At 50.1% G+C, this 18,355-nt stretch overlaps 1 protein-coding gene across 1 annotated transcript in view; it reads right to left on the minus strand.

Annotated features, from left to right (window-relative positions):
- Window positions 1–17,362, minus strand: part of LOC118839933 (zinc finger protein 91-like) — a 242,790-nt gene extending 225,428 nt beyond the window's left edge. Inside the window, exons 1-5 of the mRNA XM_036747435.1 lie at window positions 17,278–17,362; window positions 14,088–14,183; window positions 13,415–13,541; window positions 10,298–10,465; window positions 6,673–8,244 (exon numbers count right to left, since the gene is read on the minus strand). Coding sequence (XP_036603330.1) covers window positions 6,673–8,244; window positions 10,298–10,465; window positions 13,415–13,541; window positions 14,088–14,171 — 1,951 coding nt within the window. The 5' untranslated portion in view covers window positions 14,172–14,183; window positions 17,278–17,362. The remainder of the gene's footprint in view (window positions 1–6,672; window positions 8,245–10,297; window positions 10,466–13,414; window positions 13,542–14,087; window positions 14,184–17,277) is intronic.
- Between the last annotated feature and the right edge of the window lie 993 nt (window positions 17,363–18,355).

An 18,355-nucleotide genomic window follows, 5' to 3' on the forward strand; every position in this document is an offset into this window, starting at 1 on the left:
ATGAAGATGGTGATGACACTGGTGGTGACGATGATGGTGGTGGTGATGATGATGATGGTGATGATGGAGGTGGGGATGGTGGTGATGATGATGGTGATGATGGTGATGGTGGTGATGGTGATGGTGGTGATGATGATGGTAGTGATGATGATGGTGGTGATGATGGAGGTGGTGATGATGATGGTGGTGATGGTGATGATGGTGATGGTGGTAATGGTGATGATGGTGATGGTGGTAATGGTGATGGTAGTGATGATGGAGGTGGTGATGATGATGGTGGTGATGGTGATGATGGTGATGGTGGTGATGATGGAGGTGGTGATGATGATGGTGGCGGTGATGATGGTGATGATGGTGATAGTGGTGATGGTGGTGGTGATGATGATGATGATGATGGTGATGATGGTGATGGTGATGACGATGGTAGTGATGATGATGATGGTGATGAGAGCAAAAGGGGAGGAAGACAGAGAGAAATGAAGGTCACTTCAAAATGAAAGGTACCAATCATTTTTTAAGTCTTGATTCATTTGAGAGTTGGATCCAAAAGACCCTGGGCAAGACAGGGAGGTCCTGGGGGTGTGCTGGGGTGGACCAGGACCTAAGACACAGAGTCCTGGAGAGTTGGAAGGGTCCCCAGGAAACTTTCAGTCCAACCCATGCTTAAACAAGAATCCTTTATACAACCAATAGCCATCAGGCAGTCATCCAGCCTCCCCAAGAAGACCTCTAGAAATGGAGAGGTCACTTTCTTTGGAGGCAGTGGTAGCCATGCTGGATGTGACCAGAGCTTCTCCAGGTCTTTAGTTCTCTAGCCTCAACCTTCTTTCATGACCCAGTCCTCCCACCTTCCTGCTCACTCTTTCTTTGTTCTCTGGCTTGTCAATATCCTTCCTAAAATGAGGCACTGGCTTGTGGTGTGAGGTGAGTGGAGACAGAGAGGCCCCGCCTTCTCCCCTCCCTTGCCCTGGAGCTCCCTCAATAGGTGCCAACCCTGGAAGGGCCCTTTGAGGTGAGGATTGGCATCAAAGCTCTGGCTATACCTCCTGGCACCTCTGGATGGGTCTTCTGCCTGTCAGGCATATTTGCTGGGCTTGGTGGCAGATGCTAAGGATACACATAAAAACTGTCCCTTCCTTCAAGGAGATGGCCTCTGCAGGGGGAAGCACCTTAAGCAGATAAGTAAACACCACTGAATTTGATGAGGGAGAGAACACTTGTGGGGGCAGTTAGGAAAAGATGGAAGCTAAAGCTCCATTGAAATCAAGGTGAGAAGAGAAGTTGCCCCAGATGTGGGAGACTGTCTGGGCAAAGGCACATAGGTGGGACATGGCATGCAGATTGTGGAGAGTAGCAGGTAGGACAGTTTTGCTGGCATGTAGAACCTAAGAAGGGAAGTAATGTGAAAGATAGTATGGGAAAGTCTGACTCCAGACCTTTAAAATACCAGGCCAAGGATTTTGTGTAAAATCCTAGAAGCAGGCAGAAGGGAGTGGGGGGATGGGGAGGGGAAGGGATGACATGATCTAACCTGGACTACAGGAAGATAATTTTGGAATCTATTTGGAAGATGCACTACAGAGGAAAGGGATGAGAATCGGGGGGGGCATTTAGATTATTTCAATAGAATGGTAATGAGGGCCTTAGGTTGGTAGCCAAGTATGCGGAATAATAAATTACTTCTGCCAACTACCTTGTCCCCAAATATATCATGAGAGACTTAGTCCAATGGCTTGCCAAAATCCAGGTATACTTTTTCTAGGGCAAGTATTCTCAACCTATTTTGTGTCATGGAACCTTTGAGAAGTATAATGAAACCTATGGACTCCTAAGAATAATGTTTTAAAATATTGCATTGGTTTTGTTCATGCAAAAATGTGGTTATGTAACCAAAATCATTAAATAGAAAAGAAATTCTATTCCTAATAATTACAAAATAATATAAAATTTCTCAGAGCTAACCTATCAGGATGTACTAAGAACCCTGATGAATTTAACTGCAAAACATCTCTCAGAAATAAAAGACTTAAATCATTGAAGAGCTAGTCATTGTTCATGGTTGGGCCATGCCAGTGTAATAAAAAATACTATCTAAATTAATTTACATATTTCTTGCTATATTGATCAAATTACTTTATGGCACTATAAAAATAACAATGATCATTTGGATAAATAAAAGAATTCCAAGGAATGAAGGGGTCTAGTAGCATTATAAGATCTCATTCTATGTCATAAAACAGTAATCATCAAAACTGTTTGGTCCTAGTAAACCAGCAAGAGAGAGGCTGGCCTAGCCCAGCCTGGCAGCAGCTGTCCAGGCACTGATTAGTTGGCTCAGCTTAGTTCACCAGTTTCAGGGCCTGATGAAGAGCCAGTCTAGCTAAGGGACCTCCTTGGTCCAGCCAGCCCAGCAGCAGATTGACATTCCAGCTAAGATATTAAATCCTAAAGGGAACAAGCCGGCTGGGTCACTAGTCTCAGTGCAGATATCCTCTGAAGACCCAATAAACCAATTCATAGAGAACTTCATGAGGAACTCTGGGAAAGAGAGAAAGACCATCGAAGCTCTACAGTTTGGAAGGTGTAAGTTGCCATGGCTAAGTTTGTCTTCATATGTATGTCTTACTATCATACTTCTTTGGGCTCCTCTTGTACTTGGGGTATATTTGTGGGAGAGTATGTTCCTAGTGTGGGGGGAAGTCGAAATTAGTTATGGCATAAATGCCTTTGCTTCAGATTTGAGTCTACTGGTTAATTCTTAAGAAGAAGCACACCAGTTGGGGCTTGTGAGCTAGGGCATGGGAGGATGGTCACCTCCAGGTCTACCCCAAGAATCTTTGGAGTAGTAACACCCACCCCCTTGGGGATCCAATAAGCCAGTGGTGGTCTGGGCAGGGTAAGTGAGCCCTGGTGGGTGTCAAACAGGTTTCTCTAAATCTTTCCCTCTTTGTGCTATAACATTCTATTATATGCACATATAGTTCCCCTTCTAACTGTGACTGCATTGATTTTTTTTTTGTGCAGATATTTTCAATGTCCGTAATCCAAATTTTCCATTTTATTTCCCCTGATCTTTTCTATCCCTTGTTTGGTCAAGAACTCTTCCCCTCTCCATAGCTGTAAAAACTACCTTCTTCCCCAGATCCTCAAATTGATTTGAGATTGCCTTTTGTAACTAGACCATGCACCATTTGGAAGCTATTATGGTATATGGTATAGGTCTAAGCCTAACTTCTGCTGGACAGCTGCCCAGTTTCCCCAGCAGTATTTGGGTAGGATATCCAACTGGATAAATTTATCCAACATTGGATTTATCCAACATTAAGCTACTATGTTTATTTGTTTCTGGATCTTGTGTACCTAATCTTTCTATTGGTCAACTGTCTAGGTCTTTAACTACCAAACAGCTTGGGTGATTACTGCTTTGCAGGATAATCTGAGACCTGGAGCTATGAGATTCCCCTTCCTTTTCGCTTCTTTTCATCAATTCACTTGAGATTCTTGAGCTTTTATTTTTCCACATGAAGTTTGTTATTGTTTTTTTCTAGTTCTACAGAGTAATATTTTGGTAGTTGGATGGTATGGCTCCAAACAAATAAAATAATTTAGGTGGAATTGTCATTTTTGTTATTAGTACAACCCAACCATGAGCAAGTAATAACATTCTAATTATTTAAGTCTGTCTTGTTTGTATTTGTATAGTTCCTGTGTGTGCCTTGATAGGTGGACTCCCAATATTTTATACATTCTGTAGTTATTTTGAATGGAATTTCTCTGTCTCTGCCTTCTGGGTTTTGTGGTTGCCATACCCAAAGCCAGTGATTTATATGGGTTTATTTTATATTCTGCTACTTTGCAGGTAAGTGGCAACAAAGTTATTAAGAAGCAGGAGTCACCCACAGACTCTTTGTTAAACACCAAAGTGCTTCATGGGTAGTGAGAGTACAGAGAGGGGCTAAAGGGCATATATCCTTGAGGAGGCTCCACAGCACTGCTCACCTGGCCACGCTGCCTCAGCCTTGGGACACAGGGTCTCGATTCTCTCATGGGTGTCCCGAGCACATCTTATGTTTCAAGGACATGGCTGGGCGTCATTCAAACATGATGGAAAGTTAGATCACTTGGGAGAAAAGCTGGTGATTATTCCGAGACTAGAGAAGGGTTTTAAAACCTAGGGGATAACTTGGCCCATTCAAGGACTTCTTGGTTAATCAGGTTGTTTTTCCTTCTTTCCTAGGGTGTGTGCCAGAGACAGCCCGGCCCCATGTCACCTTTTAGAGGACTCTTCATTCCATATGATGTCTTACAATTAATTCTTCTTGCCATGGTGTTCTGAAATCTTCATGTCCTTCCTTATGGAACAATTATCTATCTGACGACTAACACTTACATAGTGTTTTAAGGTTTGCAAAGTGCCTTACAAATATCTCATTTGATATTCACAACCCCAGAGGTGGGCGCTGATATTATCCCCATTTTACAGGAGAGAAAACAGAGGCAGGCAGAGGTAAAGTGACTTACCCAGGGTCACACAGCTAGGAAGTGTCTAGGGCTGGATTTGAACTCAGGTCTTCTTGACTTCAGGTCTGGTGTTCTCCCCCACTATGCCACTAGCTGCCTATATAGACATATATGCATGGATGCACACAGATACACAGTAGTGTGTTATGCTGTGCAAAGCACTCTCTCAACATCTCTCTGCTTTTGATCCTCCCAACCCTGGGAGGCAGGTGCTAGCATTCTTCCCATTACACCCACATGCCAATTCATAGTCATACAGGACACTCCTTGGCATATATTTTGCTCCTAGTTTTTTATTACCCATGATGCTGTGATGAATGTTTCTGTACATAGACATTTTCTATGTGCATGTTAGCTGTCAAATTAAATATGAGTCTTTTCTTGCTGTTACTGACGTCCTAGGGACGTCCTAATCCAGTCTAAGGGATCCAGAACAATTTTAGAACTGTTGGCACATAATTCCACGTGCTTTTCTGGCAGGTGGACCAATTCGCAACTCTACCAGCAGTGAGTTAATTGGTCTGTCCTCTTACCACCTGCCTGACCTTGATTACCCCCATCATCTACCCTTCTTGCTAACCTGAGAGCCGTGAAGTGATACCTGGGGGGGTGGGGGAGGTGGGAGGGTATGCTAATTTGCATTTCTATGATTATTAAGGAGTTTGGGTTTTTCAAGTGGCCGGTGATGGTATTTACACTGTGTGTGTTTATATCCTTTGACCACTAGTTTATTGAGAGGCACGGCTCATAATCTTAGAGATTGCTGTCAGTTCCTTAGAGATATTGGATGTCAGCATCCATTAACATTCAAGGTTCTTATTGGTAAATTTGTTTTCCCCTCCGTTAAATCCTGTTAGATTATCTCCTTTGGTGGTGGTGGTGCACGTATGGGGGAATCAGGAGAAGGTACCTGCAGCTCATGCTTGAAACAATCCAGCCCCAGGATCCTCCCCAATCCCTCCTGCCAGCCCACACCCAGATCACAGGCTCCCATCTGGGCATCTGCAGTTTCTTCCCATTGAAACAACCCACTCATGCTAGCCCTTAGATAGATACATCCTCCTTCCCACACGGTCTTGGCCAGCCAGGCCACCTTTACTGGGATCATAACCTTTTATGCTTCCCTTGCCCAGCCCAGATAGTAGTGAGGTCCCTGAGCCCTGCTTCCCCACTCCCTCAACCCCAGATTTCTTAGTTTGAATGTCCTTAATTTGTAGTGCCCTGATTTCTATAAACAGTTGTTAACTTCCTTTCTTGAAGATAATTTTGTCTGCTTACTACTCATGGGATTAGCACAAACTGTCCGCTCTTTGCTCCCTCGGTGATCTTTAAACAAAGTGGGATTTCTAAGAGGCAACAGTCTTGCATTATACCAGTGCTCTATATTGATTTAGTCATTACAACTCTTTCTATGCTGATTTTTCTGCAGTTTTCTTTGTGAGAATTTCTTTCTTTTTCTCTTTGTTATTCTTTTACTTTATTGGGCACATTTCTTGAAATTCTGAGGTGAAGGGAAGTTGGGCTTTGGTAGAACCCGATTTACTTCTGTCCTGCATCACTTCATTTTGAAGGAAATCCCTCCAGCATGAGTTCACTGATGGCGAAGCAGGCTGAACCTCTGAGTGAGAGTTTTTCCAAATTTGCTACCTTCACAGGGGTTCTGTATAAGATATTTGGTGATATCAATCATGAAAGCTTTCCCATTTTCAATATATTTGTAGGGTTTCCTACCAGGTGGAATTCTCTGATACAGAGTAAGGGTCTTCATAAGACTGAAGAGTTTGCCACATCCACATTTATAGTTTCTCTCCAAGGTAAATTCTCTGATTCTAAGTAAGATCTGACCCCCAAATGAGAGAGTTTTCACATTCATGGGCCCTATGCAGGTCAATTAATTTATGTTCAGTAACAGCTCAGATCTAACCAAATCAAGCTTTCTCTAATTACTAAACACTCAACTTTTCTCTCTAGCATTACTTCTTTCATGTTAATAAGGACTGGTGTCTGCTGAATGCTTCCCCACATTCCTTATATTCATAAAGTTTCTATTTAGTATGAATTATATAGTATTTCCTAACAATCGATCTTTGGACAAAGGCCTTCCCATTGATTACATAGGTAAGGCTTGTTTCCAGTAATGAATTCTCTGATGTTGATTAAGAGCTGACCTTTGGATGAATGCCTTGCCACATTCCTTACATTCATAAGGTATCTCTCCAGTGTGAATTCTCTGGTGTTCAGTAAGAACAGTGTTCCTGCGGAATGCCTTCCCACATTCTTTACATTTGTAAGGTTTCTCTCCAGTGTGAGTTATCTGATGATGAATAAGAGCTGAGCTTTGCCTAAAGGCTTTTCCACATTCCTTACATTCATAAGGTTTCTCACCAGTGTGAATTCTCTGGTGGTGAATAAGACCCGAATGCCCACTGAAGACTGCCCCACATTCTTTACATTCAAAAGGTTTCTCTCCAGTATGAATTCTATAATGTTGAATAAGGGATGACCTCTGTTTAAAGGCTTTCCCACATTCATTACATTCATAAGGTTTTTCTCCAGTGTGGATTCTCTGATGTTGAATAAGGGATGAATTCTGGCTAAAGGCCTTCCCACATTCCTTACATTCATAAGGTTTCTCAACAGTGTGAGTTCTCTGATGTTCAATGAGGTATGAGCGCCAACTGAAGGCGGCCCCACATTCCTTACACTCATATGGTTTATTTCCACTATGAATTCTTTCATGTTTAATAATGTCTGATCTCTGGCTGAATGCCTTCCCACATTCTTTGCATTCATAAGGTTTCTCTCCAGTGTGAATTCTCTGGTGTCGAATAAGATGTGAGTTCTGCCTGAAGGCATTTCCACATTCCTTACATTTATATGGTTTCTCTCCAGTGTGAATTCTCTGATGTTTAGTAAGACTGGAGCTCTGACTAAAAGCCTTCCCACATTCCTTACATTCATAAGGTTTCTCACCAGTGTGAGTTCTCTGATGTTCCATTAGGTATGAGCGCCAAGTGAAGGCCATCCCACATTCCTTACACTTGTAGGGCTTCTTTCCACTCTGAAGCTGGTAATTTTTAGTAATATCTGAGTTCTGGTTGAAGGCCTCCCCAAACTCTGTATAATCACAGGCTTTCTCACAAGTGTGGGTTTTCTGGTGTTTAGTAAGACCGGAGCTCCACCTAAAGGCCTTTCCACAATGACTACACTTATAAGGTTTTTCTCCCTCTTGAGTTCTCTCATGATTTATAATGTCTGAATGATTGCTGAAAGCCCTGCCATATTCTGTGCATTTATAAGGTTTCTCTTCACCATGAGATCTCTGATTTTGAATAAAAGGTGAACGCTTGCCAGAATTCTGTCTACCTTCTTCCAGATCATAGAGTTTGTTTCTGTTCTGCTGATTATGGAGGAGATTCCCACGTTCATCATGAGCCCTCAATCCTGGGTGCTTGGGCATGCTCTGACTAAAGCTTCTTCCCAAGCCAGCACATTCATGGCTTCCCTGCTTAGTGGGCACCAGGACAGTCAACTTGCTTGGAGTCTCCCCTGCAAGGGTTCCCATTTGTTTCCATAACATGACCTCCTGGTAAGGACTTTCAATAAAGGTGGGGACCTGGGGAACAATATGCCTCCTAGGGCTGTCCACAAATGTTACTAGTGATCCTCCTCCTTCTGGTCTTCCAAGTGACTCCTGCTGGTTCTCAAGTCTAGAATCCAATGCTGAAAGAAATTCAGAAGGAAAAGAGTTTGAATCTAAGCTATAGATGACCTCAGAGAGCTAGTCCAACCTTTATCAGGTCATGACTCTCACTAGCCCACAGCAAATTGGCAGCCTAGAAAGGTTATGCAAGCATAGGATTCACAGAGGGAGGACACAGTCCCACTGTATTTGACCATGGTCAGACTACACTGGAAGTTAGAGGTTGAGTTGAAGAAATCATATGTTAGGAAGGGCACTGATGACCAGGAGTGGGTCCTGAGGAAGGACACCAGGACAGTGAAGGGCCACATAGTCATGCCAAATGAGGTAGGTTGTCTCACTTTAGGACTCAGCACAGTATTGGTCATACAGCATTAAACAAATGTTTTTCATTCCTTCATTCACAGCCTGAAAGATCTAGGAATAGATAATCTGAAGAAGAGCAGACATGGCAGCTGTCTTTGAGAATCTGAAGTGCAGCCATGTGGACAAAGGATTTCCAAGGGTGGGGAACCTTTGTGGCCTTCTAGGTCCTTGGGTGTGGCCTTTTGACTGAGTCCTAGTTTTACAACCAAATCCTTTAATAAGGGGATTTGTTCTGTGAAGTTTGGATTCAGTCAAAGGGCCTAGAGGGCCATAGGTGGCTGAAGGCTGCAGGTTCCCCACCCCTGGATCAGAGTTTGTCTTCTTGGCCACCAGAGATAGAACTAAGGACAATGGGTGGACATTCCAAAGAGGCAAATTCTGCCTTCATATAAACATGGAAAACCTTTGTGAGCAGCTCAGCCCTTCAGAATGTGAATGGGCTGCCTGAGGAAGGAAGCAGGGAGTGGCCCTCACTGGGGATCTCCAAGCACTTGTTGGGTCTGGTGCACAGGGGATTCTGCGGTGGACTCAACAACCTCTGAGGCCCCTGACAATCTGTCCTGCTGTGTCCTCACTGCCATGGGGGCAGCCTCTCTTTCTAGGGATGCAGAACCTGAGGCTCAGAGAGGTAGCCAATGTGGCCATGAAGGGAGTTAGTACCAGGGCTGGGACCAGGCCTCAGGCTGGGCCTGCTGCCTCCTATCTCTGTGCTCTTCCTCCTGGACCATATGCCTGACTACATGGAGAAGGACTTTGCCAAGGGATGAGGATGAAGGAATGGACAATGAGACTAATGGGGAGAGCCCCTGCAAGGGCCCTTTTCATTTAGAAAGTGGTGGAGTGAGCCATGGCAAGGGGCTGGTCAGAGGGAGGCTGGCCCAGAGGGCAGGAGGAGAACAGCCACCTAAGACAGGAGGCAGAGACACTGGGTGAGGCAGCCAGGCACACTCATCACAGAAGGAAGGCATGACCTTCAGCTACCATCGATGGCTCAGCCACTCAACTGACCAACAAGCAGGCCTTAAGGGCCCACCCTGGGCCAGGCACAGGGGATACAACCAAAAGGGAAACAGTCCCCGCCCTCTAAGAGCTGACATCCCACTGGGAAGACAACACAAACACACGGAACATACACAAAGTCATTTGGGGAGGTGGGGGTAGGCCCTGGCAGCTGGGCATCTGGCTGCGTCTGGGACAGGAGGTGGCATATGCGCCGAGCTCAGAAGGTATCAGAGCTTTAAGAGGCACAGCCTGTGACTTGGGGGGAGGAGCAGCAAGAAGCCAGTGTGGCTGGACTGTGGGAGGCATGATGAGAAGGGATGTGTAAGACCTGGGGAAAGGCCTAAATGCCACAGAGGAGTCATGGCATCCTAAGGCCCCAGGGAGTCACAGCAGCTTCCGGAGTAGGGGGAGCCTTGGTGAGCCTTGGGCTTTAGAAATGCTGACTGGGCAGGATAGCATTCAGAAATCACTGTTTAAAGTCCTCTCACTTCACCAATAAGAAAACTGAGGAGGAGCAGGTCCATGTGCCCTCAAGGACATACACGGAGTTATCCTGTGTGTGCATTGAGAAGACATGTATTTCTGCATGAGGCTCAGGCTTTAGATTTCCCTGCCCTCAGAGACTGGGCCGTGTTGGTAAATCCCCAGCAGCACATGCCTCTGGAGACCCACCAGAAACCACCTCCACTTCAGAGAAGGCCATACCTGAGGGCCCAGCCAGGCTGTGGCTTCCATTGGCTCCTAGACACCTGGCAGAAGCGTCTGCTTCCCAGGGACAGGGGCTCCTTGGGACCTCTCCCTGCAGAGCCGAGGCTGATGGCTCTTCCCCTTGTTCCAGCCGGGAGACCAGGTCTGGTTTGTCCTCTATTAGCCCTGCCAGTGGGAGAGAAAAGGAGAAAGCTCTGTCCTCAGGATGGTGGCAGGGGGCTGGGCTCTGACTGCCAATGGATGCTGGAGGAACAGAGGCAGGTTCGGCCTATTTGTAGCAACTGGCTACAAGTCAGAACCAGTCAATCCACAAGCATCTATTAGGTGCCTCCTGCATTCAAGGTGAGAGGGTGTGCTGCAGAGTGGATAGCGGGCCAGAGTCAGGTCACACCTCTGACCATCACTGTGTGTGTGACCCAAGTGACTCCCCAAGACCACAAGTGATAGAGCAGGTGCTGCTGGCAGGTGTCTGATAGACAGAGCTCCCTCCCAGGAGGTTCCTACAGGGGGTCTGGGGCCAAAGCAGCAGAACCACCCACCTCCCTGGTCCTCAGATACAGATTCACAGAGCAATAGTTCCTGTTTGCAAAAGCTTACATCGGGTCAGAACCTCCATTAAGTATGCCCACTTCATCTACACGCACACACGCACACACACAGTAATTGGGGAACAGCAGGCACCAGCAGGTAGTGGAATGAAGAAAGATTTCATGTCAGGAGAGGAATGGGAGCTGAGCTCTGTAGGAACAGAGGGCTTCTAAGAAGCAGAAACAAAGTGGGAGGCCCCAGGAATGAGGGGATAGTCCTTAGACACCTGAGGTGGGGCTGTTATCACAGATTGGATAGGAAGATGATTTCCCCCAATGGATACTTATCTGCTGGTTATAACCACAAGCATCTAGTTTGTCTCTTGTGATCTCTATCCCTTTAAAAATTTCTTTCCCCTCAATCACAAATGTGAAAGGAAACACCTCTGGTCGTTTTCCATTATAAAAATTATTTGGCCTCCTGATCAGCTGTCCATCATGTTATGGCGTGGTGGGAGATGCTGGGCTAACCCTAGTTTCTGCCTCGAGGCTCTTGGGTCTTCTCTGATCCACCCTCCACACAGCTGGTTTTTCCCAAGGGCAGATGTGATCAGCCCTGACCCTGTTCAATGAGCCAGCTGCCTCCCTGCTGCCTCTAGGCATGAACCCCAACACTTGTGCTCAGCTCTCTTCCCATAACAGAGAGAATGACAGGGGCATGTTGGGACAGTCGAAAAAGTCCTGGACTGGGACTCGAGGGGCCTCATTTTCCAGCACATTTGTGCCGAGTTTGCTGCGTGACCTTGGACAAATCCCTCCCGCTCAGCCTCGGTTTCCACCAATGTAAAATGAAGAGACTGGAGTGGATTCTACTTCTGGCTTCAGAGGGAGAAGAGAGAAGGAAGGACTTATAGGAGAGAGGGAGCAGGACACTGTGGGGGGATTCAGAGACGGGACCAAGGTACACAGTGGACAGACTCCCTAGTTCAGTCCAAACCAGATCAATATAATTAGAAGTCTTTAACAAAACAAATAAAAATAAGGTACATCACAGCTAATGCTAATTTGTGGTTTTTTAAGTCAAGACGTGGCCAGCAGGGATTGGTTCTCAGTCTGACACCACTGACTTAGGACTCTGGATTGGTGACAAAGATCAAAGGGTGAATGTGAGGGAGACTGAGGAAGCGAGCAGAATGCTCTCTGGCCTGGGGAGCCAGGTTCAAGGAGTAGCAGGATCCCAATGAGCTACCCAGGGTGCTGAGCAACTTCACTCGGCCTTTGTGGGACTCTGTTTCCTCAGAATAAAATGCTGGAGATGGACTCCAGGGCAGCTCCAGACCCTTCCAGCTTTGAAGTGATGGCCCTCGGACCAAGGAGGACCAAAGAGGCATAAGGGGAAGACCTGGAGGAGGAGGAGGAGGAAGAGGAAGAGGAGAAGGAGGTGGAGAGCTCAGAAGGGGCCAAAGAGGTGGAGGGGGAGGGCCCGGAGGAGGGCTCAGGCAGAAGATGAGGTAAATGGAACAACTGGAGAGCTCACCAAGTGAGCAGAAGGGGCAAGCACAGTTCAGTAGGTTCTGGGCATGATAAACTGTACCCATCTCCCCCAAACTGCTAAAAGTTGACCCGCCATCTGCGATGCCCAAAAGATGCTCGACAGCAGGAAAGGCACCACAGGCTGGAGAAGGGCAGAGAATGGAGCCACCAACTGCCCAACAGTAAGCCTAACTGATTCCTGGGACATCCCAGACCCTTGAAGAGATGGGGAGCAAATACCCAGAAGAGGAAGTCTTGACCACCAAGAGCCCTCCCCCAGAACAGCTGTGCCAGACCTGCCTTGTCCCCTTTTCTGAGAACCTGTGATGCGAGATCCCCATGGGAAGTTCTCCAAGACTGAGCAAAATGAAGGGTTTCCTACTGCTCTTGGAGGGAAGGCGTCGTTCAGTCAGTCAGCAAACCCCTGCCAAGCACTCAGGGGGCCAGGCACTGTGCCGACTGCCGGTCTAGGGGTAGAAGAGCGGCCCGAACAAACAAGGCAGAGACAGAGAAGTGAGATCAGTCAAGGAGTGAGACCCAGTGCCAGGAAAGGCTCTGTCCAGCACAGGGTATGTTGGGAGGCCACTGAGGAGCCTGGAACACTGGGAGCTGAAGCCAAGGAAGGGGTCTAGGTGATGACCCCAGAACACTCATTCTGCAGCCGTCCCTCTTCTGACTTCTCCTGTCTAGACCTTGTTGGGACACATTTGTTTGCTTGTCAAATTCCCATCAGACTGTGCACTCCTGGAGGGCAGGGACTGGCTTCTGCCTCTTTTTGGATCCCTTGTACTTGGTGCAGTGCCTGGCACACAGTAGGTGCTTACTAAATGTTTACTGACTGACCACAGCAAGGTCTCCCTAACACCCAAAGAAGAGCCAAGTCTCCCTGTCCCCCCAGAGGACCAGGAAGCCCCCAGCCGAAGCTGGGGTCTGTGGAGAGAGACAGGAGAGTGCCAGAGGCCACACTGTCCTGGAGCCCCAGGCCAGAAGAGGCTCCTCAGAGGAGCCCCCTGGGGCATTCCCCCAGCCCCGGACCCATGGGAGGCAGCCTTACCCAGGGACACCAGATTCCGGAAGTTCTCCAGCATCACATCCTTGTAGAGCTGCCACTGAGCAGGGCTCAGGCACCCCCATTCCTCCTCGGTAAAGTCCACGGCCACATCCCTGAAGGACACTGCTTCCTGCAACACCAAGCACAGGCATGCTGGCTGGGGGGCAAGGACCCCGGGGGAAGGAGGCAGGAGGTGGAGTCAGGACCTGCCTGAGCAGCCTCTGTGTGCAAGGCTTTGTGCCTCGGTGTCCTCACCCCTAAATCAAGGGGCTCAAACCAGATGCACTCTGAGGACCCTTCCAGCTGTCCATCTATGCTCCTCTTGGCCCACACATGGTCCTGGGGCCTAGGGAGGGTCCTGGGGGCCCTGGAGAGACGCGTCCCGGATGGTGAGGAAGCAGATCTGGGGTGGCAGGGTCTCTATGCATGCCCTCCAGCAAGCTGGGGAGGTGGGTTCTGCAGGCTGTGCTGGGACCCTGCTCATGGAGGCTGGACCGGGTGATCTCAGAGAAGGAGGCCTCTGAGCCAGGCCTGCGACCGAGGGTCTGGCCAGCCTTGCCTATGGCTAATTCTCATGACTGACCGCCAAGCCCAAGAAGCCCCTGAGGACTCAGGAGCGACAAGGTGTGGTCTGGGGGCCCGGAGGACAGTGCTGGAGGAGGAGACCCCGACTCACCTGGTCTAGGGCCAAGGAGACCCCGGGGGACCAGCCATCCTCCTCTGGGCTTCCGTCATGGGGAAGAAGGAGATGCAGAGACATGAGACCAGACACCTGAGGGGAGAGAGAGGAAGGGAAGGAGGAGCGGCCTTTCTGGGCCTGAACTGGCCTGGTGAGAACCAGCTTCCTGTGGGGAGCTGACCCCACCCCCAGGCTCTCCGTGTGTGCACACACACTCATGTGTAAACACACACACGTGTAAACACACACATAAACATACATACATACACCACAGAGGCAGGGCTGGCATCGCCCAGTGCCAGGCTCTTCAGCAGAGAGAAACCAAGGTGGAGACATATTGAACGATGCAGGTGGAGGAGAGAGACCCCCATTCAGGCTGATTCTGCACCCTCTATTACGTCCCCACCAGGGGCAGGGTACCCGGGGCACAAAGACAGGAAAGATGCAGTCGTTGCCCACCAAGGGGGGATATGGCATGGGCAGAGATAGGTCCGTTCACAGTAAGTGTGACACACTCACTGAGGCTGGAGGGAGGGCTTCCTGGAGGAGGCCATGCTGGGGCTGCGTCTGGAAGGGGCTGAGGATCCCAAGAGGCTAAGGGAAGGACTGAGGAGTGTCTATGCAGTAATGCCTCTGGAGCAAGCCTGGGGCTGCCAAGCCCAGGCACTTGTCCTTCATCCTGGAGACAAAAGCATGCCTCAAAGATGGCTGAGCACAGACAGCCATCTACTCTGAGGAGATTGCAGGGCAGCGATATGGAGCTGGTGGTCCTGAAGGCCAGCGGAAAGGGCATGAGCAGCCAAGGGATGCTCCAGCCCTGCCCCAGGGGAGGCCAGTAGAGGGTGGCCTGAAGCAGGGAGAGTGGAAGCAGGCCACCAACTCCGAGGCTGTTTCAGTAGGTTTGAGAAGGGTCATGGGTCGGGGGAAAGCCACTAAAGAGAAGCCTATCAGAGCCACAGGTGATGCCAACGGGGTCCAAACCAGGAGGGCAGGCTGCACGTGACAGGCAGCTGGTCAGAGGGCAGATTAGCAGCAGACACCCATAGACTGTGTCAGTGAGCAAGTCCTGGGCCCTGGGAAACACTGATCAGGAAGGATTTGGAGCGGCAGGGAGACTCACGTGAGCTGATACAAAGTGAAGCGAGCAGAACCAGGACAATCTACACACAGATGAACAACCGGATGAGGAAGCTCTTCCTGGTGTAGATGCGAAGCGTAGGAGGGTGATGCCCCCCAGCCAGCCCAGCACCAGGGGCCTCCCTTCCTGGCTCCCAGGGTACCTAGGACAGTGACCGGCTGAGGGGGTATGTTGGTAAGCAAAATGGGCTCTTAGCACTTAGTCCAACAAGTGCCCTTGAAAAGTTTGGTTTGTTTCCGTTGAGTAATTCAGTGAATTTCATTGAGCCTTACTAGGTGCTAAGCCCCAGGCCCAAACCCCTATTAGGTGTAAAACCTATGTGGGTGTGGATTGGTAACTAAGGTGGGGCCCAAGGTGGGGCTAACTCAGGGGAGGGCCTAGTTTACAAATGAGTGTCAGTGATAGGTTTGGGACAGCAGAGGCTCTTAGACCACATGGGTTTAAGTGAGTCTTTGTGACAATTCTAGGTCACGTGGGTGAGTCGCATGTGTGACTCACCCCTGACCCTAAAAAAGGTATAAAACCAAGGGTTGGCTTTCTCTTCTTGGGAGCTCTTTCCCACAGCAGTGGTGCCACGTGTTACTCTGGGCCGGCCCTTGTTCTGAGCTCCCGGGCTGAACCTAGATGTTGGTAACAATGAATTGTATTGGGTCTGTCAATGTTTGTACTTTATTTGTATTTTGCTCTGAAGTTCAGGGTGCTGGTCTCTTCCCCTGAACTAAGTGAATGCTGTCTGTGTGCTGGATTAAAGTAAGCTTGTCAACCCCTTAACATAGCTTTCCTTGGTTAAGCAGATCAAAAGAACCTGTGCTTTTGCAGCGTTCTGGCAGCATTCTTGTTCTTGGGCTTTCACCCCCACAATAGCTGCTAGCCAGATCGCTGAAACAGGGGGACGTGCTGAGGGCAGCGGGCTGCATTCATGTGCTAGACCCTGTGGCCCCCTTGCCCCAGAGACCACGAAGGGAGACACTCTGGGAGGGAAGGCGCCCTGCAGAAGGGGGCAAGCCAGGGAGGGGAGAGGGGCTGGAGCCAGCAGGTGGAGGATGGGCCCCTGGAGGGGAAGAAGCCTGGAAAGGGGGGGGGTCCCTTGGAGGTGTTGGGCAGGGGGTGACACATGAATTCAGAGCTTGCCTTGGGGGGGGTCACCTTGGCATCAAGTGGAACCAATGAAAGCCCACAGACCTATTTCACGGGGCCACACCTTCACCCACGGGCAGCCTCGCCTCTGTCACAAGAGGGAAAAGCCTCCCGGAAGGGCACGAGCAAAACCCGGAAGGCCGGAGTCAGCCTCTTGTGCCCAGGGACGCCGGGCAACTGGGCAGCTGTCCCACCGCCACGTGGGCACGAGACCGTAGGTCCTCCGGGGCAGCAGGTGGGCGCCTCCAAGGTCCGAGACCTCGGGAGCTTGCAGAGATGCCGGGACCTCGCTTCGTGCCCACCTCGGGGGCAGGGAGCGGCTCGGGCACCCCTGCCAGCACCCCACAGACACGCACCCACATGAACACCCACCGGGCCGACACAATCTGTGTCACAGCACGTGGTGCTGCCCCCACGGACACGCAAACACAAGGACGAGCTGCCACCCACGATGGCACCCACGGACACGCAAACACAAGGACGAGCTGCCACCCACGATGGCACCCACGGACACGCAAACACAAGGACGAGCTGCCACCCACGATGGCACCCACGGACACGCAAACACAAGGACGAGCTGCCACCCACGATGGCACCCACGGACACGCAAACACAAGGACGAGCTGCCACCCACGATGGCACCCACGGACACGCAAACACAAGGACGAGCTGCCACCCACGATGGCACCCACGGACACGCAAACACAAGGACGAGCTGCCACCCACGATGGCACCCACGGACACGCAAACACAAGGACGAGCTGCCACCCACGATGGCACCCACGGACACGGAAACACAAGGACGAGCTGCCACCCACGATGGCACCCACGGACACGGAAACACAGAAGAACGAACACACACACACACACACACACACACATACACACGCACAAGAACACACAATTACTCACGGCCTCACGCAGGCACACAACCACACCCGCCGGCCCGTGATGTCACAGGGATCGCCTCCCAAAGCTCCTGCTGCTTCTTTCTAGCCTCAGGCTCTATCACACCAGCAAAGAGACGCCAGAACACTGCGCCTGCGCAACCCGAGCACCTCCCCCGGCTCTTCATAAGAGGCCTCTGGGAATCGTAGTCTAGAAGCTTTCCGCGCATGCGCGCGGGCGGGCGGGCCCCTGCCCTTCTTCCTCCAGCTCCTCCTCTCCTTCCCCTCCCCCTGGGCCTCGTTGGGAAGAAGGAGGAAAGAAATCGGAGAGGGGAGGGGCTAGAGGCTGTAATGGCCCTGGGTCCGAGCCAGGCTTCTACCCGTGACCTCTGGGTAACCTCTAGGCCAGTCCCTCTCTGGTCCAGGAGCCCCAACCAAGCACATGACCCCAGCGCTGCCCACCCCTCCCATCCCAAAGGAAAGGATGCCTGGGGCAGTTGTGCCACACGCCGCCAGAGGGCACCAAAGGGCACAAAGCATGAGGGTCCGGAGTTCAAATCCCATCTCACACTGCCCTGAGGGCCCCAGGGCAGGCCTCTTCCCAGCTGCCTGCCTCCTCTTCCCCATCTCTACATGGGGGTCATAATGGCACTTCCCTCCCAGGATTGCTGGGGAGCTCCCAAGGGATGTTTGTAAAGCGCTTTCTTAGCACCAGGACTGGCACACAGTAGGTGCTAGATAAATGCTTCTTTCCTCATTACACCCTTTTTCCTACACACCTGGCACTTGCCCTGGAGGAGGCTGCCCAGCAGTGACCCCTGCACTCTTGGTGGACACTCTGCCTCCATCTGTCCCTTCTCCCCTCCTCCTCCCCTCCTATCACTCAGAGCCCCCTTCCCCCTGTGTCACATGAGGAGGTGGCCTCATTCCATCCAACAGACTGTCCCCTCAGGCGTCCCTGCTCTCCCCCAGTCTTGGCTCCTTCCCTACTGCCTCCCCCCAAAATCCTCCCCTTGACCCCCGGGAGCCACCAACTGCCTGGAGGAGGTGTCTACACCGGTGCCTTCTCTCTCCCTATAGCCCTCTGCCACCCTTCAGCCTCA

This window comes from Trichosurus vulpecula, chromosome 2 (assembly GCF_011100635.1).
Source record: "Trichosurus vulpecula isolate mTriVul1 chromosome 2, mTriVul1.pri, whole genome shotgun sequence".
Classification (NCBI taxonomy): domain Eukaryota; kingdom Metazoa; phylum Chordata; class Mammalia; order Diprotodontia; family Phalangeridae; genus Trichosurus; species Trichosurus vulpecula.